General features: G+C 55.8%; 1 protein-coding gene and 1 long non-coding RNA gene across 6 annotated transcripts in view; one reads left to right on the top strand and one right to left on the bottom strand.

The window, feature by feature from the left end:
* LOC105610172 (uncharacterized) overlaps window positions 1-5,357 on the bottom strand; it is a 16,151-nt gene extending 10,794 nt beyond the window's left edge. For both annotated transcript variants that reach the window (XR_006061207.2, XR_009595576.1), the window contains exons 1-3: window positions 5,096-5,357; window positions 1,890-1,982; window positions 1,279-1,359 (exon numbers count right to left, since the gene is read on the bottom strand). This is a non-coding gene — a long non-coding RNA (uncharacterized LOC105610172). The remainder of the gene's footprint in view (window positions 1-1,278; window positions 1,360-1,889; window positions 1,983-5,095) is intronic.
* Window positions 5,083-22,715, top strand: TBKBP1 (TBK1 binding protein 1). 4 transcript variants are annotated; one of them, XM_042255894.2, is made up of 10 exons: window positions 5,083-5,116; window positions 7,010-7,269; window positions 7,652-7,774; window positions 8,012-8,116; window positions 9,144-9,324; window positions 10,550-10,722; window positions 10,917-10,978; window positions 19,303-19,421; window positions 19,598-20,325; window positions 21,170-22,715. In XM_042255894.2, exons 2-10 carry the CDS (start codon window positions 7,045-7,047, stop codon window positions 21,296-21,298), a joined length of 1,845 nt encoding a protein of 614 aa, XP_042111828.1. In that variant the 5' UTR covers window positions 5,083-5,116; window positions 7,010-7,044; the 3' UTR covers window positions 21,299-22,715. The 4 variants fall into 4 exon arrangements, with proteins under 4 accessions (XP_042111828.1, XP_027830434.1, XP_060251553.1 ...); XM_027974633.3 differs by having other exon boundaries at window positions 10,547-10,722; XM_060395570.1 differs by having other exon boundaries at window positions 5,083-5,656; window positions 10,547-10,722.

The following is a 22,715-nucleotide window of genomic DNA, read 5'->3' as shown; positions in this document are numbered from 1 at the left end:
TTGTAAACGCTGAGATTTTATGTTTTATTATACCTTAATTCTCAAAACCTTAGCAGGATGCTGTATGGGAGAATATACAGGCTTGAGGGGCAGAAAGGGTAATTTATCAGACCAAGGTCACAATGGAACTAGAGTTCAAACCCAGGCCAGTCAGTCAGATACCAAAGCCCAAGCTTTTCTCTCATTTGTCCTAGACAGATACTGTCCATCTTAGTAATACAAAACAAGGATCCATACTGTACGTATTTAAGATATGCCATCCATTTCCTTCACAGCAGTATGTAAAGGTGCATTTGTTGCTTATTTATTGCCAGATTTGCCAGCTATAATGAAGGCTCCCAAATTTGGTGACCTTGACTGTCTTTCCTCAGCCTAGGGCAGTGTCTGAAGTACAGTAGACCTTTATAAATATTTGTTGAACTAATGACACGCTAGTACAGTTGAGGGGGGTCTCTGAAATGGTATCACTTAGCCTTTGAAAGGCAGAGACTTGGGCTCCTGGCTCTTACCTCATTTGCTGGATGACTTCAGGCTAGCCTCTTAACCTTGGGTTAATTAGAGAAATGGGAGCAGGATTAGTCAAGTCATACAGTGTTCATTTTACGCACTTAAGATGCCAGGCTTGTAATAAGCATCTTAAATAAACTAATACAAGTAACCCTCATCAACCCTATAACAAAGAGACCATTTTAGTCCCAGTTCACAGATGAGAAAAGTGCAGTGCAGAAGGGGCAAGAACCTTGTCCAGTAAGCGAAGCAGGGCTGACTCCCCATGCTGTGCTTGCCCCGCTGGACTGTTGCAGACTGCTGTGCGTGGCTCAAGGATGAGCAGATGAGCCACTGCTCCCAGCAAGCTTACAGGTAACAAGCAGGGAGAGACATGGATGAAGGAGTTTTGGAATTAAATGATGAAGTCATTTTGCCTTGATTCCATGAGGTCCACTGTGAACCTTTTGTCAACTGTCAAAACAGCTCAAGGATGGAGGGGGAGGTGTGTGACATACTTCCTAAAGCCAACTTTACTCCCAGCTGGAGTTTGAATCTTCTCCCTGTACTTCTGCTTCACTTCCCCTCAGCTAGAAGCTTTGGGGAACAGGGCCAGGGGGCAGGGTGGATGTTGGTGCCTGATGGCCCCAAAGTGCACTCCACCTCTGAATTACCCCTGTGCCATCAGCCAATCCTGGGCAGTGCAGCATGGGTAGGAGGCCTGAGCTGTTCCCTCTCCCAAGTGTTCTTAGGCCATAAGTTCCTGAGCTTAACTCTGGGTATGAAACATACCTTCTTGTTTGAAAGCAAAGTACATCTCAGCTTTGGAGCCGGGCCTGAGCTCTGGATGCAGAGGGACAGCCTGTCACCATCCTGAAGAAAAGATATGAAATGGCTTCCTGTGAATTAGCTCTTCATTGCAATGAGCAATGCCTCCTATTTTCTGACCCCTGCCCTTCAAAATATTCTAAGTCCTTAGAGTATAACCTTGTGCAAATTATTTTCTGATCAGGAGACTCCTCATCTGCAAAATAGGAATCCAAATGAAGGAAAATAGAAAGTTCTAAGCACAGGATCTCAACACATGCATTAATTAAATTTACTGATCAATAACTGTCATTAAATTATGTGCCAGGCTCCAGGGATACAGTGGTGAATGAAGCAAATAAAACCTTCCCATGGAGCTCACATCTGCTGGACAGCACATAGTATTCAAAAATTCAGTAGAGGTATATCTCACTCAAAGATACTGTGGATTCTGTTATAGACCATCCTGATAAAGAGACTATCTTGATAAAGCAAGTCATACCAATTTTTTTAGTTTCCCCTGTGCATAAAAGTTACATTATACTGTAGTCTATTAAGTGTGCAACAGCAATATGTCTGAAAAAAAATGTACGCACCTTCATTTAAGAATAATGCTGTTGGAAAATTGGTGCCAATACACTTGATCAATGCAGGATTGCCACAAACTTCCAATTCGTGAAAAGCAGTATCTGGGGAAGTGCAATAAAGTGAAGTATAATAAAACAAGGTATGCCTATAGACGAATTTTTAATTGGGAGATAGCAGAAATGCACACAGTTGTGAAAAATATGAAGCACAAATAGTTATAAACTGTACCCAAACCTTGCAGATTTGACTGGAGAATGTATGTTACTTCCACAGAAATGGGGATCTGGGGAAGGAATGAGTCTTGCCAACTGTGCAAACCTCTGATATGATGGAAAACTATTGGCTACAGTTGGAATCCCAGGATGGTTCTGGAGCAAACCCTAATTTTCTAGGGTCTAGAACGGGAGGGCTAAGGTGGCAGCTGAATCCAGCATTGTCACATGTGTCTAATCAATTTTTCTGCCTGCCTGATTCTATTTGAGTCATCTGCATTTTATTTTGATTCAATCTTTTTGCCAGCTGCTACCACCACCTCCTCCATTTAAGGCAAGAATGGGACAGGAAAGATCGTGTTTCTCCAGAGCAAGAGTCCTGGGAGTGGGAGACAGTCCCCACTCCGATGATTTCCAAGGAGAAAACATGTTGGGCTGACTTGGGCCCTGCTTCTGTCTCTCCCACCAGTAACTCAGCCATCCAACACATTCCAGCCTTTCCTCTCACTTACCCCCCCCCCCCTTTCCCCAGGACCTTGGGTTTTACCTTTCTCTGTCTCTATCATGATGAACCCTGATAATATGGGTTCTTACAAGGGATTCAGACCAATTGCCAGTTTTCTCAGGTGAGAGAGGTAACATCTAAAAGTCACACAACTTCACCCACTTATTCAACCAGGAACACTCCTTCCTACCCTTCAAAGTTTACCTTAAACATTACCTCACCAGAGGATCTTCTCTGACTACTTTATCTAAAGCAGATTCCCACCCCCCAAAAAAATTATTCTTTATTGTTACCCCTTGTGTCTTCTTACTCTTTATCACAATTTATAATTGTTTCATTTATTAATTTTTTTTTCCCATCTGACTCCTCTACTAGAACATAAGCTCCATGAGGGCAGGAGACAACAGGTGTTCACGAAATCCTTGAATAAGCGTACAGTGAGCAAGTACTATCAGGGCAGCTGGGGATAAGGATGGATAAAATGCAGTCCCTGTTCTCAATGTCTGTCCAATACAAACAACAGAATCAGAAATGGGGGGATGCTATGAAATTAGGTCTAGATTCCAAGGAGGTAATTTGGGGGCAGCTGAACCAGGCATAATATCTGTTGGGCTTTTGCTACCAATTGCTTAGAATCCCAGATAAATCACTGGGCTGGCCCTGCCGGGTGACTCAGGCCTGAACCTTGACCAGCTCAGAAGCATCAGAAGCTGACAACTAATCTTGTAGAGTGTGTGCTTAGACTATACCTGGGCCCATTACCCTTTCCAGTGAGAGAAGGGCTGCCAGTCAGTTTCAGGTCCAGCTGATGGCCCAGTCCATGCTCATTAAGACCTCAGGCAACCCCACTACATTTATTTCCAGCCTCTAGTCTTTTGCCTGGTCTTCTAAGTTTTGGAAGAGAACCTGTACAGTCTTAAGGAAGATGACACCTGCCCAGCCCTCTGGATTAGTGGGGTGTCAGATGTCCCAGCTGGGTAGCCTTCATATCTAAAGGGCAGGGGGATTGTCCCACGTGGCTCAGAAAAAAAGCCAGTGTTCTGGACTGTAAAAGTCTAGCAGGAGAGACTGGAAAGGAAAGCAGCAGGAAAAGGAGGAGGTAGGAAGCGGTGAGAATCCCTTTCTTTGAAAGGAAGGACTACAGAGCCTCTGCTGGCTCTTCTGGGAGGAGTTCACCCTTCAGTCCACTCTTCTCCCTACAGTGGGGCAAAATGGGAGCTGCTGCTGCTGCTTCTCAAAGCTCACAGCAAGAAACGTTTTTTCCTGTCCTTTCCGCATTCACCACCCCTTCCTCCAGTAGCCAAAAAAGTAGGCTCAGGTTCCCAGCAGCCTGAACCTTCTCTCCAGATGTGAGGCTTCAAGCTAAATGCTGAACCCACCCAAAGCCCCTGATTTACCCTATACCCTGCTTCCAGGGTTGGCTTGTCAGGAGTTAGCCAGAGTCCTCCAGAATTTCCCGGATCATTCTCTACTGCAGCCAGGCTGGCCATGCCTCAGCCCACGTTTTTTAATCCATCAGGGAATAACCAAAAAGATTTTAACACCCCGGAGGAGACGAGTCACAGATCACCTTTAGTTCCTATCCCCATTCCTCTTCTACAGTTGCCCAGGTCAGGAATTATCGCCAATTTAATTCAGAAGGGTTAAGTCACTTGCCTAAGGTCACACAGTGGGAAAGGGACAAAAACTTGTGACTCCTCCCCAGCAGTTTGGCAGGTGCACAAATACTCTTTGTGGAAAGGGTGAAATCTGTTTGTTCATTTCGCTGGCCTGTGGGCGCCTCTGTGTGTTGGGGGAGGGGGTTGTGTGTGGGAGAGGGAAGCTGTTCTTCCTAATGAACTTTTATCTCCTCAGTTCATTCTAATTTCCAAAGTTACTGATTTAACGCTAATCCGACTGAACTCCACGGTTACAGTATTTATTATCAGAACAATGCCCCCTCCCCCAAGAGCAATGAAGAGTAGGTCTAATGTTTTCCTTCTCAAAAGAGCAAAGACCAAAACAATCCAATAAAGAATCTCACTTTCCCCTAAAATATATATCCTCAAAGCAAATCCCAACGCACCACCCGAGTTCCTACGCTGTCCGCAGACGCCCCCACACACCCGCCACGCCACACTGCGTGGGGAGGCGTCGGGGAGGGGGCGCGGAGCGCGGGCCGCGCGGCGGGGAGCCGGTGGGCGCCGGGCGCGCAGCCAGGCTGGGCCGCACGGCGGGGGCCGGCCGCCCCTCGCCACGTGGTGGTGGCCGCGGCGGGGTCCGCGGCGCCTTCCCAGCCAGAGAAACCCGGAGCAGCCGGGGAGGAGGAGGAGGCGGCGGCGGCGGCGGCGGAGGAGGAGCGGGGCGGGAGCGAGGGAGGGGGGCTGGGGGGAGGGGTGGGGGGTGGGGAGAGACCCGGCGGCGGCGACAGGGCGAGAGCGGAGCGCGGTGCCAGGGGGGTGGGGGCACCGGTGCCCGTCTGGGGAGGGAGCAGGCGGAGGGGGTAAGCTGCGATTACCAGCAGGAACCGGCAGCAGCTGTGAGTCCCGGCAGGGCTGGGCGGGGGGAGGGGAGCGGCGCCTAGGGTTGGCCCCCGGGGGTCGCTGGGTGGGCTGAAGAGGAGGTTGGCCCGCAGCTGGTCCAGAGGAGCGGGGAGGGGAAGGGTCCGGCGTCGGCCGTTCGCTTTCCCCCTGTCCCCCTCCTCCGCCGCTTCTCAGGCCGCACCGCTTCCGGAGCCCCTTCCCCGGCCCCGGAGGTGGACTAGGGGCCCGGGGCTCGGCGGCAGTGGGGGAGGGGGCTGCCTGGTCCGGGCCTCTGAGAGGGGGAGGGACGACAATTTCTGTCGGCCAAGCTAAAGGGGTTTAAAGGGCGGCTCTTAAAGGGGCCGCAGAAGGGGCCCGGGCCGAGGAGGCACCCCTTCCCCATCCGCCTGTCGTCGCGCTCGCGCGGGGCCGCTGGGCCGAAGGGAGAGAATGCAGAGGAAGCAAACGCGGGTCGCGATCGCCCAGGAGGCAGAGCCCCAGCTCGTGGGGTTGGGCTCGAAGTGGCGGGCCGGGGGTCGGGGGTGTGGTGAGCGCTGGTGAGCGGAGCTGGGGGAGAGGGGATAGGCTTGGAGAGGAGAGGGTTAAAGGTGGGGCCAGCCCTACAAACACGCGCACACACTTCTTACTCAGACCCGGTCACACGCGTTTCCCTGGCACTTAATGCGGGGCGGTGTTGGGGCCTGGGCCCGAGTCCTCTGCACCCAAGGCTTTTGCTGCCCGGCTTTGGGAGGTCGCGGACCCCACTGCCTCAATTCACACCTCGGGAGCCCCCTCTCTTACGCGCACACATGCTCCGGCGCGCGCGCACACCTCGGACATTCCCATAGTGCCTCACGTGACACACGGCCCCGAACGTGCCCACCCTTCACACACGCTCACGCACGCGTGCACACACGCACACACAAACACTCACGGCCTCCCGGTCACTTCCCCCTCCATCCGACCCCCGCCTGCATCCCCGCTTAAGGCGCTCATTGACTATGACACACCTACACTCATTCACAGACACACACTCCCCCCACACATGCCAGCCACAGACACATTCATAAACAGGGCCAGGAGAAGTACACACGCACCCCCTCGCCTACTGTTTCGGGAGCCCTGAGTCATTCCTGCCCCCTCCCAGGGCTCCCCACTTCCCTGTGTGCAGGCACACAGGCCGGGCTTAGGAGTTCTTTGTCTGCCCTCTTCACCTGAGCCCTGCGGCCTCTCCCAGAGCCCCCTTCCCCTCTGTGTTCCCTCAGACACAGCCGAGGACTTCCTGTGGGTCCCAGGTCAGGGGTGAGGAGGGCCTGGAGGGTTGCCACAAACCCAGTGTGAGTTGGGGAGGCGCTTCCTTTTCCTGAACTCTGGGATCCTACAGGAGGAAGCTGGGAAGTTGGGCGGGGGCCCAGCAGAGGATGTGCTGACCGTGGTGGGGCTGACCCTCCCAGAGCACTGGGCCTTCCTTAGGGAGGAGCCAGGGGTGCGGGAGGCCTGGCATGAGGAGCTTGTCAGAGAGGTATTTGGGGAAGTGAGGCCTGGGGTGGGGAGGGGACTGAGGAGTAAGTCAAGGCAGGCCTCATCTGGGCCCCCGGTGCTGGGAAGGCAGCGCTCTCCTGTCCACAGGTCTCCCTGGGTTCCGGAAAGAGTCCTTCTCCGCTTCTGGCTTCGCTTACTTGTCCCTGTTTGTCCCTGCTCCCACTGTCCCCCGCAAGTCTTACTTGTTTCTGGTCCCAGCCCCTTCCTCAGGGCAGCAGAGAAGAGAAGATGGGTCTGGGAGGGAGCTGTGAGACACAGAGGCAGGACCAGGCTGCATCTCAGCTGGCCACAGAGCTCCTCAGGCTAGGACAAGGGGTGTTGGGACAAGCTCTGGGCCCCCCTCCCCACCGTTGCTCCTGCTCTCCCAGGAGGCCCAGGGCGGGCTGTGGCCCAGGCCCTTGCCATGGAGTCCATGTTTGAGGATGACATCAGCATCCTGACCCAGGAGGCCCTGGGGCCCAGTGAGGTGTGGCTGGATGCCCCTGGAGATCCCTCGCTGGGGGAGGACATGTGCTCTGCCTCCCACTTTGCCCTGATCACAGCCTACGGAGACATCAAGGAGAGGCTGGGGGGCCTGGAGAGGGAGAATGCCACCCTCCGCCGCCGCCTCAAAGTCTACGAGATCAAGGTCAGAACCTGGGGGTGATGGGGGTCTGACTGTGTGTGTGGCAGGGGAGGGGGCTGCTGGAGATCCAGCAGAGACTTCATGGATCCGAAAGAGGGGTCTGGGGCACTCGAGGATCCCTCATGAGGATTATGGCTGCTCTGGATGGATGGGGACTCCGAAGAGCCCAGCACAAATCAGGAAGGGATCGGGAGGGATCCTCTTAGGAACGCTAGACCTTAGATCTAAAAAAGATCTGGCTGGTGGGAACCGCTTCCTGGGCTATGGGAATTGGGATGAACAGATCCCACTGGAACTGGGAGGGAGAGACTAGAACTCTGAGTCAGGTTGTGGGACGGGGACACAGTTAGGCTAAAGCTCTTCTGAGGGCCTACCTCATTTGCAGTACCCACTGATCAGTGACTTTGGGGAGGAGCACGGTTTCTCTCTGTATGAAATCAAGGATGGTTCCCTGCTGGAGGTGGAGAAAGTCAGCCTGCAGCAACGGCTCAACCAGTTCCAGCATGAGGTGAGCCCTCCCTGAGTCTTTGTTCCAATCCACCTCTGATAATCCCCAACCCCAGCCTCTGGCCTTCCGTCTCTTTGATCAGAGATGGCCATGGTCCCCCACAGTACCAGCTTCAACTCCGCCTGCCCTTCCACTGGGTGCTGGCAGTGGGGGTAGGAGGCACAGGGTGCTGCTCTGCCCCCAAGTCAAGGTAGGCCTGACTCTGGCTGCCCTCTGCCCTCTCTGTGCCTCATCCAGTTGCAGAAAAACAAGGAGCAGGAAGAACAGCTTGGGGAGATGATCCAGGCTTACGAGAAGCTCTGCGTAGAGAAGAGTGACCTGGAGATGGAGCTGGGGGAAATGGTGAGGTCCAGGGAGCCTGGGTGCTTGAGGGTGTGACCTTGGCTGTGTGCTTGTGGTATGCACTCTGCGTGTTCATGTCTGTCTGTGAGTGTCCACGTCTGGTAAGTGGGGTTGTGTGTCATACAAGTTGTGAGCAACTCTGCGTACATCTTGACTATACAGTGACGGAGGATGGCTATGTGAGTGGTCCTGTAGAACACTGTGAGTCTGTTTGTATGTTTGGGTCTCGTGCTGGGTTGACCCTCTGCCTATAGCACTGTGCTGGAAGGCTGTATGGGTAAGGACAGAGGGGACTGGAAGTGTTTGTGACTGCTGGGATGGGCCTTGGCCTGTGCGTGATTCTAAGTCACGGTATGGCCATGCAGTTGAGCAAGTGGGCAGGTGTCAGTCAGGAGACATGGTCTCTTACTGACTCCTAGCTATGACCTGGGTCAAGTCACTTAGCCTCTCTCCTGCCTCTGAGAAGCGGGGCAAATAATAACAACCTTGCTGAGCTGTTATGGGACATTCGTGTAAAAATGCTTTGACTTAATCGCCATTTACATGGCACTTACCTGTGTGCCAGGCATAATTCTCATCTCTTCAGGTATATTTACTGATTTTAATCCTTGTAACAAACTCACCTCAGAGGTAGGTGTGGTTAGCCCCATATTACAGATGAGGTACACAAAGCCCAGAGTAGTTACGTCACATATACAAATGGAAGTTTTTACGCTCTTGAGGGGGTGGCAGTGTTCGGATAGGGGGCTGAGTATCTTTAGAAGTGTTTCTATGTGTTAGTGACAGGGAAGAGGCATTAACTGTGACCTTGCAAGGGGCAGTAGCCAGAAACATCTGCATTGCAGTTGATGGGAGGGACCTTGTACTCATGGCCTCTTGGAGAGTGGAGTTGGGATGTGTGACCTGGGGCCCCCGCTCAGTTTGGAGGGGTGATGGATACCCAGACGCGGGGAAGTCCTGGGTTTAGGGAGCCCATTGGATTGCCCTGGCCTGGCGCAGGCCCTCACCCTTTTTTCTCCCTCTATAGCGGGCCCTGGTGGAGACTCACCTGCGGCAGATCTGTGGTTTGGAGCAGCAGCTGCGGCAGCAGCAAGGCCTCCGGGATGTAGACTTCCCCAGCCTGAGCCCCCCGCCCGCCCCTGCCCCACCCTGTGCTGATCTGGACCTTCACTACTTGGCACTGAGAGGGGGATCCAGCTTGAGTCACGGTGAGATTTCAGTGACCCCTGGTATCCATACTCCAAAGTCCCCCCAGCCAACCCCCCATTTCAACCCCGTTGGACACCTCTAGGGTTTCAGAGTGTTAGTCAACACCCCATTCAGTTCAGTTCAGTTACTCAGTTGTGTCCAGCTCTTTATGACCCCATGGACTGCAGTATACCAGGCTTCCCTGTCCTTCACCATCTCCCAGAGCTTGCTCAGACTCATGTCCACTGAGTCAGTGATGCCTTCCAATCATCTCATCCTCTGTCGTCCCCTTCTCCTCCGGCCTTCAGTCTTTCCCAGCCTCAGGGTCTTTTCTAATGAGTCAGTTCTTCGCATCAGGTGGCTAAAGTATTAGAGCTTCAGCTTCAGCATCAGTCCTTCCAATGAATATTCAGGACTGATTTCCTTTAAGATGGACTGGTTTGAGCTCCTTGGAGTCCAAGGGACTCTCAAGAATCTTCTCCAATGCCACAGTTCAAAAGCATCAGTTCTTCGGTGCTCAACTTGAATGTGAACGTGAAGTCGCTCAGTCGTGTCCAACTCTTTGCGACCCCATGGACTGTAGCCTACCAGGCTCCTCTGTCCATGGGATTTTCCAGGCAATAGCACTTGAGTGGATTGCCATTTCCTTCTCCAAGGGATCTTCCCAACCCAGGGATCGAACCCAGGTCTCCCACGTCTTAGACAGATGCTTTACCATCTGAGCCACCAGGGAAGTTCGGTGCTCAACTTATACTGTCTTAAATTTCTCCCATAATCACCTCATCCCTCCTTAACCAACTGTCCCCTCACCTCACCACTATTACTCCAGGTTCTCCCAACTGACATCCCTCCCTTAAATCCTTCGTTCACAGGCTCCTCCTGCCATTCCTATATATGCCAGCAGAGGGCAGCCCCACCCAGAGTCCCCCTGCTCGTCTTTGGTTGCAATTAGGAGAGGCCCCTACGGATGCTTGGGGACGAGAGTCTGACCAGGGAAACTCTTCCAAAGCCCATCTTATCTCTCCCCTGACCTCCAGGAAGGTTAGAAAATGCAACGCAGCCCATCACTGCCCTCTGCTTTTAGCAGAGGTTTGTCTGTCGTCCTGGGGTGGCTGCCCTCCAGCTGTCTCTCTTGGAACCCTCGTGCTGCAGCTCTCACCTGTTTCACTTTGTGTTGATCTGGGAGTGGGTGGAGGGTACCCAGCAGCTGGTTCCAGCATGACATTGTCCTTTCCTCTGCAGCAGGCTGGCCAGGCGCCACGCCGAGTATGAGTGAGCTGGAGCGGCGGCGGCTGGAAGAGGCTCTGGAGGCTGCCCAGGGAGAGGCCCGAGGGGCTCAGCTTCGGGAGGAGCAGCTCCAGGCCGAGTGTGAGCGGCTGCAGGGGGAGCTGAAGCAGCTGCAGGAGACCCGGGCCCAGGTAAAAGCGGGGGCACCAACCCCAGGCCCCTGCTCTGGCACCTGTGGAGCTCTGTGGAGTGCTGGGAGCTGCTGGAAAGAACTCTTACAGAGATCTGGGGTTTCCTCACTGAGTACAGACCCGCCCTGGGAATGGTAAAGAAGGGAGGTCCAGGCCAGTGAGGTTGGGGTCTGACTGCTCCATCTTTCCCTTAGGATCTAGCCTCCAACCAGTCGGAGCGGGACATGGCGTGGGTGAAAAGAGTTGGGGATGATCAGTAAGTCACTTTGTAATCCTCTTCCTCTGAACCTCTGCAACCCAGGGGGTGGCATTTTCCAGGTTCCCTCTTTGGTTCACTCCTTCCCCTCCACATTGTTTGGGGGAACCTCTCTTCCAAGCAGTCAGGGCTGTGTTTTGGGTTGCTTGTGCGGCTCTGCATCCTTCACAGGGAAGGAGGCGAGGTTCTGGCATGCTCAGGTTCTAGGAGGTTCCCTTTGCTTTCTCTGGCACCCAGGCCTGTGTCTTGTCGAGGTGTCGGGTTGAGAGAGACTTCCTCGGCAGCTTTGCTGCTGTGTTGTGTCCTCTGGTGAGTTCTGGGTCTCTGTGGGACTCATTTTCTATCCCAGTAACAAGGCCCAGCCAGTTGGGTTAACCAGCTCCTCCCTGACGAGGAGAAAGGAGAAGATGGTCTCTTTCAGGATTGTCTCCTACCTCAGGAGAGAGAAAGCTGAGACTTAAGAGAGGACAGACTTCCTTGAGTTCATGCAGCAGCAAGCCGGGAATTAGAACATATCAGGCTGGGGTGTCCCTTGGGGATCCTGCCATTGAAGAGAAGCAGCAGTAGGTGGGAAGGGCGCTGTGTCAGTGGGGTGCCTAGTAGGGGCCTCTGGGGCAGCACTGGGCAGCCAGGGAGAGGGTGCACGCAGCCCGGCAGCAGTGAGCCTGGTGCCTCTCACATCCGCACCCGAACTCATCCTCTCCCACTTTCTGAGAAATAGAGCACAAGCCTCCTTCCGCCTAAGCCTTCCCCCCACAAGATGAGGAGTGTGATGCAGACTCCCTCCTTTCATTGGTGGGGAAGACTGAGGCCTGGAGAGGGCAGGAGCCAACCCTCCAGCACACACACACCCGGCTCCGGGACTCCCTGGGCCTCCTCACCTTCCTCCCTGCTCTGGTCAGTCAGGGGTACGCTCACCTCTCCCTGCACCCTGGGGTGAGGACCTGGGTGGAGCTGTGATAGCTGGGGAGTGAGAACCTAGTTTGTGGGACTAATGGGTGGGACTCCTCACTGTTAGGGGCCTCTGCAGAGAGGGTCCACCCTAGCTTGTGGCTGGCGCTCAGAGCCCGTCCTAGCCTGTATGCCCAGACCCGGAAAACACACATACCCATACATGTTCCAGAATCCTAGCTTGCCCCTAAAGTCACACTGTATCTCCCTTTATGGCTCACTAAATCCACCTCCCTCCCAGAAGACCAGTCGAGAAACCTCCCTCAATAGGTTGAACCCAGAGAGAGGATTTTTTTTTGGCCGGAGTCTGAACAGCCAGGCTTCGGATCTCAGGGACCCCTCCTGGGATGCTGAGTGGCTCAGCTTTGCTGATTTCACTTCGTTGGCCCCAGGTTTCCCTCACAGGCTCAGCGGTCCATCACTGCTGAGGGATGTGAGTGGAAGGTGGTGTGGGGGAGGCCGAGAAGAGGTGGCACGTCCCCAGGGGCCGAGTGAGTGGGTAAAAGAGGATCCCTCCCACAGGCGCCTCTGGAGGCCAGGCCATCCATGCCACTCATCCTAGCCGGAACAGCCCCTTTTCCTCCCCTTACAAGGTACCTACGCCCACCCTGTCTCTTAGCCAGAGGGAGCTGGGCTCTGCTCCGGGCTGGTCCTACCAGAGGTGACATCCAGCTCCTGCCCCGGGTCTTCATGTTTGGACTCTGCTCACTGCCTCCCGGACGTCTGCCCCTGGAGCCAGCCGGGCCCTGCCTGCCCAGCTTGACAGTTCCTTTCAGGCCAAGCATCTCTGGACAGCCCCAGCTTGGCAAGAGTTAATTCTCAGAGGAAGTCCTCACTCCCCCGGTAGTTTTATTTTCTTATAAGCTCAGCTCCTTTTGGTAATAAGCTGCTTCCCGAGTGCTCCCTCCCCTGTCCTCCCACCTGAGGAGGCGTCAGTCACCTGCCCTCAGCTCCTTTCCCCGCACCAGCCCCTGCCTTCCTTTCTACTTCTGCCTGACCCTTCAGGCTCATGGGAATTTTACATGTGGGCCTTCCAGGAGAGGATAGCCGAGGTGGGTTATCTGGATGGAGGTGTGAAAGCAGAAGAGGGGGCCACAGAGGTTCCTGAGTCCAGCCCACGCCTCGGTGGGAACTCATTGTATCCCAAGAGGTGCTCCCCTCCTTGGCGTGGATGCCTCCAGGGTGGTCGTCACTTTTACTGTGGGAGTCCTGGCTGTTCACATAGCCTTCCCCACACTACAGCTGCCTCTATGAATTCCCCTCTGTGAGGCTGCCTGGTGCTGAGGGGCCAGGCCTGGAGGCAGTCCCAGCCCCAAGGTTTCCAGTCTCCCCTATCCCAGCCCCTGGTTCATAAGACCATCGTCAGTGTTCCTCTGACAATGGGCACCCAGACCAGATCGCCACCCTCCAAATCTGACCTCAGGGCAAGATTTCCCGGCCGTGTGGTCAGCCCAGCATCTGGTAGTCAGTGCCCAGGGGAAGGGCCACTGAAGGTGACCCACCTTCAGTGACCAGGGGCTAAAGGCAATAATGAAGGAAGAGATGGGAGTGGAGACCAGAAGGGTCCCAGCCAAGCGAGAGGTGCAGACCCACGGCCCCTCCTCTGGCCTATTCAGGGTCTCAGGTCCTGAGTGTGGCCTTCCTGGGGGTGTGGCTAACTCTGAGGATGGAAGGGCGATTGTGGAGAGGGGGCTTCTGAGGGGATGCAGGGCCAGTGAAGGAGGGGGTTCATCCATGAGGGGAGCATCTGTGAGCAGATGGGGGTTCAGTATCAGTGATGAGGGGGAAAACTATCGGCCTTTTTCCCCAACATGGGGGGCTCAATGTTGCAGCCTGGGTGCTTTTCCGCCCACTCCCCCCCACCCCTCTCTCCGCCCACAAGCCTCTGCGTGGGCTGCGGTTAGTGGTAGGGGAGAAGTGTGAACTCTGAGAGAGAGAGGATGGAAACTCTGCACAGAGGTCAAGGGCAGTGTAGGGGGGTCAGGACGGAAGTCGGAGACCCCCGTGTACCCTGAGCTCAGTCTCATGCCCCAGAGCCAGCAGGCCCAGGGCCTCCCCCTTCACGCTTCTCACCCTCCCTACTTCCTTTCTTTCAAATTTCCTTCAGCCCGGACGCCCAGCCCACAGGACTGAAGCCCTGAGCTCTTGCAGCCTTGGGGCTCCCCAAGGGTGGGGAGGGGTTCTGAAGTCGGGGGCCCACCACGCCCACCTAACTGTGGTCTGAGGAGTTGGTGGGCTTTGAACCACCTCTGACCCTCTCCCTGCCAGGGAGGCAGAGAGCAGCTCTTACCCACGCTATCTCCCTCGATGAGGAACACCACATCCTCCCCTCATTCAAACCAAACTCATTGAGCTGGTATCTCCTTAAATGGATCAAAACTGGTTTCCCCTTTTCACCTCCCATCTCCTAGGCATTTCCCCAAGTCCTTATTCCAGCAGACACCGTGCGAGGCAGTTTACCTATAAAATCTCATTTGAGTCTCACCAAAAACCATGTGACAGTGTTGTCCCCTGAGCAAATCAGGGTACAAGGAAGTAATCAGAGAAATTAAGTGCAAATACCAAGCAGGTCCTGAAATGATGAGGTAATAGCACTTCTGTGGTGTTTTTATGGTTCAAATTCTTGTCCAGGTAGGAGGTCCTTATACGAGGAGGAGCAGCTAGCCCAATTTGTTGACTGATCACTTTTGAAAGTGAAAGGAGGCCCTATTAATAATTCTGCCAGGTGACTACTGTCAACCAGGACAGCCCTGGGCAAACTGGGATCTGTGGGCCCCCACCCTGGAGGAGGACTCTGATTCCAACCCTGCTGTGAAACTTCTCCATTTAGCTGCATCTGGGGAGGCTTTCTAGACACCAAGAACATCTGGCTGAGCTGGAAGGGTGGCAGGGGCTGCCATGAAGAGCCGGGCTCTGTGGACCGCAAGTCAGAGCTGGTCGAGGAGAGTGAAGGGGCTCAAGGCGCCTGAAAGGAAGTGGTAGATCGCTGGGTTGTTGCAAGCGACTTCCTCCTCCCCCCAGCCCGCAACCTCAAGTCCGCTCCACGGCCGGGTGCCTGTGGTCCCCTCCCTGAGGGTCAGGCCGGGCGGGAAGACTAGTGCTGGGTGTGCCTGTGGGTAGTGGAAAGTTTGGTCCTTAAATGCCCTCGCAAGGGTGAAGTGGCTAGGGGGCAGCGGGGGCAGCTATGGGCAAGGATGGAGGAGCTGGGAATGCTGGGTTTCTGTTTTCCTCCTGATTCTGTCAGCCAGGGATTCTGACCACATGATCAGCTCTGATCCTGATCCCATCCCTGCCTGTAACCCCCATCCCTGCCTGTAACCCCCATCCCTCATCCTGACCCCAACTCTGTCTCCAGTCCTGACGGAAGATGATCTCATCAGACCCTGACTCCCGCCTTAATCTTGACCTCGAGCCGTCCCTAGTTCTAATCCCATGACCCACTGCTAGCCTGAATCTTGACCCTGCCACATCCGCATCCTCATGGAGGCTCCAGCGCATCACAGGGCACCCAGTGCACCAGGAGGACACTGCATGCAGAAGCCCGTGTGTCTCCCAGCTGGTTTGGGGCAGAATGCTTAGATCGCTAACCTTTCTCATCTCTGTTGCTTTATCAATAGCAGTGAAGATGATTGTTTCTACATGAGTTTTTGAACTCCCTGAATTATTCGTGGAAAGAAAGAATGAAAGGATAAGTCAACAGAGGGTGGAATGGTGTACAGGGCCTTGGAGCCCTTTCCTGCCAGCACTGCCATTTGCACTCTGGCTCCTCCAAAGGTGCCAGCTCAGCAGGCTGAGGTGCCAAGAGCCTGTTTGAGTCCCTGCTTCGTGCCACTGCTGCTCTGTGATGACCTTGAGCTGGCCTCTTAATATAAACTCTGTCCTTCCACTTCCACATGTGTTGAGCACCCTCCTGTCCCCTCCCTGGACAGGGCTGCTGATACTCAGGGATCCCAGGCCACTTTGGAGGTCCCCAGTCTCTTTCTCCTCCTCTTAGCCTTCTGCTGCCTTCCCACCTGTCTTTTCCCCCTTCCCTGATCCTTTTGGAAGGCAGTTGATAGCTGAGTAGTGAGCAGCCTTGACTTCAGCATCCAGGAGACCAGAGCTCCCATTCCAGCAACTCCACTATTACTAGGCTTTATGACTTTGGTCAACTGATTTAACCTCTGTAAGCTTCGGTTTTCTCATCTGTAACATGGAGGTAACAAGCCAGCCAACACTGCAGGGTTGTCCTGAAGATTAAGTTCTTAGCACAATGCCCGGCCTCTGATAAGGGCTCATACAGATTATGATTCTTTTCTGGGTGCTTCCCAAGTTCTGAGAGATTCAGACGGAACTTGTTCCCCATAATTTAAGCAATGAGGAAGCACCCAGATGCAGGCATCTGCTGCCGTTCACCTGACCCAGCCTTCCCAGACAGCCGTGATGGTGGAAAATAGCACTCAGGTGTGGGCCAGGAAGCGGAATGTGTATTCAGGTGCACGCATGCAACTCTTGGTTGTGTTGTGAAGTTGAGATTTTTTCCACTGAATTGGCAGTGTTTTCTAACGTGAGTCATTCAGGTCGTTAGCGTATTTAGCAGCCCAGGCCTGTGCCTCTTGAGGTGGGTAGTCACTAAATGCAGGAGGAAGGTCTCACAGCACCTTGGAGCATCAGGTCTGGTCCCCCTAACCTTGCCCAGGGTCTCAGAGGCAGTTTCGAGGGTTGCCTGGAGCTCCTGGAGGACACGGGGCAGTGGTGGGGGGTGCAGAGCTGGAAGAGGGGCTGAGTGTCCTGGGCTAGGGCCTTCTCCCTTCCATTTCCTGCTGCCTTGTCTATTTTGCTGCGAGGAGGGTACTGGGAACTCGGTGCTGGAAACTAGGGTAGCTCCTGACAAGGGGAGGAAGGCAGGCAGAGGAGAGATGGGGCCTGGCAACTGAGTGTGGCAGGTGAGATCTCTGAGGCAGGGTGTGAAGGCGACGACCTGTATCTGTCACCTGAGATACGCAGTGAAAGCAGATGGGGAGAGAAACTGGCTGCTCGGTCAGAGGGGATGTTCCATCTGTGCCCTACCCAGAGCCCCCTCCTGCCCTCACCACTGGGGGGTTAGCATGATTGTCTGGAAGTCCCCAGTCTGAGGGAGGAGATGCAGCTCTTACCCTCAGACCCCCTTGGCTTGAAGTGGGGAGACTTCCACTGGGAAGTCCCCCATTTACTATGGGCCATAGACCGGACCTCTCAGTCTGATGAGGGTGATGCCGTTCCTTCCCATAGACCCATGCTAAAGGAGGAGAGCGGGGGACATAGGACACCCGAGGGCTGAGATAAGATGGGACGGAGGCTGCAGCACCTTGGCAGAGGCTCCCCAAAGGACTCCTTCCCTCTGTTCCTGTCCACCATCAGACTGGTAGAGGGCACTCTCCCTCCCTAAGAAATGGGGTTGTTCCCCAGAATCCCAGCCTGTTTGCAGTAATTTGGCTTTGGCCCAGATGGGTTAAAAATAGTTTTGTTGTGGGAGGGGCTCCCCCTCCACCCAGCTCTGCCCCAGGATTAGTGAGAGAACAAGGCGAGGGCGAGGGAGTTCAGTCACCATCTACCCGCTGCACTCGGCTTTTCCTGCCCTCTGAAGCCCTAACCTCACGACTTCCCGTCCTCTTCTCCGGGGTTGGTCAGACACACACACACACACACACACTCTCTCTCTCTCACTCACTCGCCCTGTTCCTCACTCATCACACTGGTCTCACACCTCCCTTTGCTCCCTCCCATTCACATGTATCCTCTCTTACATGCCCCATTACCATGAGATGAGAGCAGGGTCCTCTCCTTGCTTCCCAGCTATTGGGGCAACACCCCCCCCCCCCCCCCCCGCCTCCCCGAGACAGAATCCCTCTGGAGTGGCCAAGCTTCTCTCTGCCATTTCCCCCCCAGCTCCGACTTCCACCAAGTTCCAGAATCCCTTCTGGATTGGGTGAGGGGGCAAGATCTGGGGAAACAATATCCCCTGCCTCCCAGGCTCTGTCCAGGCCCAGATCAGAGATGAAGGCAGTGACCCAAGTCACCTGTGTCACAGGCATAGTCTCCTGTTACGTCAGGATGGGCTCCCTGGAGGTGTGCAGGCTAGGGTGGGAGAGAGAGGAGGGGCAGCACTGAGAATGGTAACTCATTCAGCCATTCTGGGTCAAAGGGACCCAAAGAGAAAGGGAGAGAAAAGGAAGTGGTTGAAGTCTTTGCTGAGTCTGTTCCAGCTCCATGAGGGTGGGTGCCCTGGAGGCCTGAGCAGGAAGTGGGAGGAAAAAAAGGGAAAAAGAGGGACTTCCCTGGTGGTCCAGTGGTTAAGATTCCACCCTTCCACAGTAAGAGGCACAGGTTCAATTCTTGGCCAGGGAACTAACATCTTGCATGCTGCATGGCCTGGCAAAAAAGAGAAAAAGGGAACAAGAAAGAAAAATGGTAAGAGAGGCTCAATTCAATACTGACTTACTGAACAGCTACCGGGTACCAGATCCTGGACAAGATGCTGGGAATACGAACACAGTGATGATCTCTGTGTTTGAGGAACTCCCAGTGAAGTTCCAGAAGAAGGCAACTTTTGTTAGGTGCTTAACGTGAGTGGTACCCCCTGGAGGTGTGCCGGGCACAATAGCTGTTCACAGAGATCTCCAGGTAAAGGGCTCCCTGGTGGTCCTGGGAGTTGCAAGACTGAAAGGAGCAAAGCAGTGGACCTAGGCATACTTGGGTTCAAGTGTATCAGTCAGCACCTCTGCCAAGCCAGGAGGCCATGTCTTCACTTACAGAATGGGGCTCTTCATAGGCTGTGCAACAGCGGTCTCTAATCTTCCAAAGGTGAGAACTCCTCTGGCCCCCGCCCCCATACGCAGATTGTACTTCACTATTAGCATGAGTACTTTGAGAAAACTCACAGCGACAAAAGCTACTATAAATTCAGTGCAGCTTTTTGATGAATCTGTGTTTTATTTGTCACCACAGTTTCTGCACAGATTAGAAACACATTCACACATACCTGTATGAGATGTGTTCAGGCCACAGACAGTGCTCAGTGAATACACAGATTCAGGGAGCCCTTGAAATCACTGAGCGCTCCAGCCCCCGCCCATTGTCTTGGGAACCACTGCCCTAGCCCCAGGTAAGGTATAGGGAACCCCCTGGAAGAGGTTCCCCTTTGAGGTGGCCCTTAATGCCCAAGAGAATTTCTGCAGCGGGGGTTGGAGGGTCTGGGAGGGGAGGGCCAGATGCCAGGGCAGAGGCTGTTCTTCCTCCACAGCTGTGACAGTAAACCCACTTCCCTTCTCCGCTTACCCACTCTCTGCCCTCTGACCTCAGGGTCAGGGCAGGCTGCGGTCAAGCCTTGACCGGGGTGACTGGGTGTCCTTCAGGGTGAATTTGGCACTGGCTTACACGGAGCTGACCGAGGAGCTGGGCCGGCTTCGAGAGCTGAGTTCGCTGCAGGGGAGGATCCTGAGGACGCTGCTGCAGGAGCAGGCCCGGAGTGGCGGTGAGAGGACCCAGAGGGTAGCAGGGGCCACCCTCCACTTCCTTCCCCGGTACCCCGGCCTGTTCCACTCGGGAGGAGACTGGGTGGGCACTGGTGGCTGGCAAGGCCCGGGCTCCCCAGTCCTGACGTCCTCTAGCCCCACCATTGTCACCTGACCTGTTCCGCTTCTCTTCTAGGCCAGAGGCACTCGCCGCTGTCGCAGCGCCACTCCCCGGCCCCCCAGTGCCCCTCGCACTCCCCGCCGGCCCGCGCGGCGCCCCCGTGTCCCCCTTGCCAGTCCCCTGTCCCCCAGCGCCGCTCCCCTGGGCCCCCCTGCCCCTCACCCCAGCAGCGCCGCTCTCCGGCCTCGCCCTCCTGTCCGTCGCCCGTCCCGCAGCGCCGCTCGCCGGTGCCGCCGCCGTGTCAGTCCCCCAGCCCGCAGCGCCGCTCCCCAGGGCCCCCCACCTGCCCGGCCCCGCAGCCCCGGCCTCCGCCGCCCCCGCCGCCCGGGGAGAGGACGCTGGCCGAGCGAGCCTACGCCAAGCCGCCCAGCCACCACGTGAAGGCCGGCTTCCAGGGCCGGCGCAGCTACTCCGAGATGGCGGAGGGCGCGGGCTACGCGGGCGCCTCCCCGCCCTGGCTGCAAGCCGAGGCGGCCACGCTGCCCAAGCCGCGGGCCTACGGCGGCGAGCTCTACGGTCCCGGCCGGCCCCTCAGTCCGCGGCGCGCCTTCGAGGGCATCCGCCTGCGCTTCGAGAAGCAGCCGTCGGAGGAGGAGGAGTGGGCCGTGCCCGCCAGTCCGCCCAGCCCGGAGACCGGCGCCATCCGCTGCGCCTCGTTCTGCGCGGGCTTCCCGGTCCCCGAGTCGCCCGCCGCCACCGCCTACGCCCACGCCGAGCACGCGCAGTCCTGGCCGTCCATTAACGTGAGTGCACTGTGGCCGGAGACCCGGGAGCCCCGCCCTCGGCTTCGCACCGAGTGATGGGCGGGGCTCCCTGCCTTGGACGCCACACTCCTCCCCCGGACGGTGCGTCCCCCTCTCTCCAGTGGCGTTTTGTTGGCTTGAATTGGGGCCGACTCTTTAAAACTTATTCAGTTGCATGGTTAAAGACCCAGTCTTCAGAGTGACAGTCCTTGCTTTGATTCTGGACTTCAACACTTAATAGTAACCATCTATTAATTGGTGATGGAGGCCGTGCTGACACGGGTCTTGGGTCCCTGCAGGGACAGCCCTGCTCATTCAGCTCTGTTCATCAGGCCTCAGAGCCCTTTTCTGTCTGTCCTAGAAGACAACCGTTTCTCAGGGCTGTATCGTTTCACAGAAATAGTGAGTTTCCTGGATGTCAGAGCCAACCCTCGCCACCTGGAAGGACCAAAATACATTCCGGAGTCAGACAGAAAATTATTTTGGGGCGGTACATCGTTAGGGTTATCCGTTGCTCTGAGTTATCAGGGAGCTGTGTCTGAGTAATTCTGAGGGCATGTCTAGGTCTTGGCTCCCCTCATTGCTGCAGATATCCTGGCAGGCTGAGCATACCTACCTCCCCGTTCAGCACCACCTGGGGACACCATGCCCAGGATTGGAAGAGTGGGTGCTTAACTGGGGGAAAGTGGTTAGGGAGGGGGAGGAAGGGGGTGATATAGAAGTGCCCAGACGCCTTCTCATGCCACAGCGCTCCCTGCCTTGAGTCCTAGGAAAGGGCAAGCTGGAAAGTGGGGGCTGTGAAGGACTGATGTGGACCATAAACAACTCCTTTCTCTCCCCACAGCTGCTGATGGAGACAGTGGGCTCTGATATCCGCAGCTGCCCCCTCTGCCAGCTGGGTTTCCCAGTCGGGTACCCAGATGATGCCCTCATCAAACACATTGACTCCCATCTGGAGAACAGCAAGATCTAGGGTGCCTCCCCCCACCCACTGGCAGTTTCTCCTCCTTTTCCCATCACCCCCACTCACTCACTCACTTTGAATGCTGCATGAATCTCGTGGGGGGCTCCTGCCCCTTGCGACCCCCAGATACCTCCACTAGCTACTGAGTCAACGTGTGTGCCGTCTTCCCTGGTCCAGGCACCACTCAGCCCTGACTCTTCCCGGGAGGTCAACCGAGGCTCTCCCCAGCTCCCTGGCTTCTGCTGGGGAGGTGGGAAGGGCTGGGATGGGGAGGGGCGTATCCTACCCAGCCTCTCCTTCTGCCTTTCTCTTCTCAAACAGTTGGATCCAAGAAGGTATCTAGTGCTTGGGCCTGGGAGAGGGGAGGGTATCAGAAGACTCCAGAAGCTCCCCCAGCCCCTACCCAGATGGCCACATTTCTCAGGCTGTGCTCTGTCCAGGGAGTGCCTCCCTGTGGGGTCCCAGAGCCTGCCCTGCACACTGATGCCAGTTCCTCTGTCCCCTGGCCAGGTTGGAGCTCGTGGCATGGGTCCCCCACTGCGGGAAGGAGGCATCTTGTTTCTTGCCATTCCCTGCAGGCCAGCCTTGTTTCCCTCCTCAGCCCACCCTGGGGAATAGGGAGGGTGGGAGAGGAGAGGGAGGACCCTAAAGGACTGGGAGCATCTGGCCCCAAGAGTCTGCCCGGAGGCACCATGGCCCGCAGGCCAGTAAACCATCTGTGTCTGCCTCCCAGGCCCATGCCCTCCTTCTGGAGCCCCCAGTGTCAAGGCACAGGTTGTTAAGGCAGATGCGTCCCCCCACCCTGACCCCACTCAAGCCCTGACACCACAGGTGCCCTGGAGCCCAGGTGTGACTCAGCCTCCAATAGCTGGGTGGATGTCATCAGGCCAGCCTCCCAGGCCAGAACCTGAGGATGGGCCCAGGGTGCTGTGGAGATCAACTTAAAAAGAGCTAACCCCCTTCCCACACCCCAGCGACCCACATTCCCTCTGTGAAATCTACCTCAGAGTCATACCCTCAGAAGGACGGGTAAGCAGGAGGCCAGGGGGTCCCCGGGGCTGAGATGGGGAGCTTCCCAGGCAAGAGCCTGCTGCCCCACGATGAGTCCACTCTCCTCCACTGCGAGCCTCTCCCAGGCCTCAGCCCGGGCGGGGGCAGTGGGTGCTGCTCTCAGTGCACGTACCATTCTGACCCAACTCTTCCAGGCCCCCCACCTCCTCACCCGCCCGCCTCCTCAGTGCAGGGGAGGGAGGGGGTGTGTCGGGGCGGGGCAAGCGGCCAAGGACTACAGGTACACATGGCATTGTACCTTGAGTGTCCCCCTAGGGAGGCGAAACAGGGAAGGGGGACTGGAAAGGGGAGGCGGGGCCCCTGAGCTCTCTGAACAAGTTGAAAGTCCAAATAAAACTTACCTGTTCCATCTGTG

Source organism: Ovis aries, chromosome 11 (assembly GCF_016772045.2).
Source record: "Ovis aries strain OAR_USU_Benz2616 breed Rambouillet chromosome 11, ARS-UI_Ramb_v3.0, whole genome shotgun sequence".
In the NCBI taxonomy this organism is placed as follows: Eukaryota; Metazoa; Chordata; class Mammalia; order Artiodactyla; family Bovidae; genus Ovis; species Ovis aries.
This window is presented reverse-complemented; position numbering and strand designations above follow the sequence as displayed.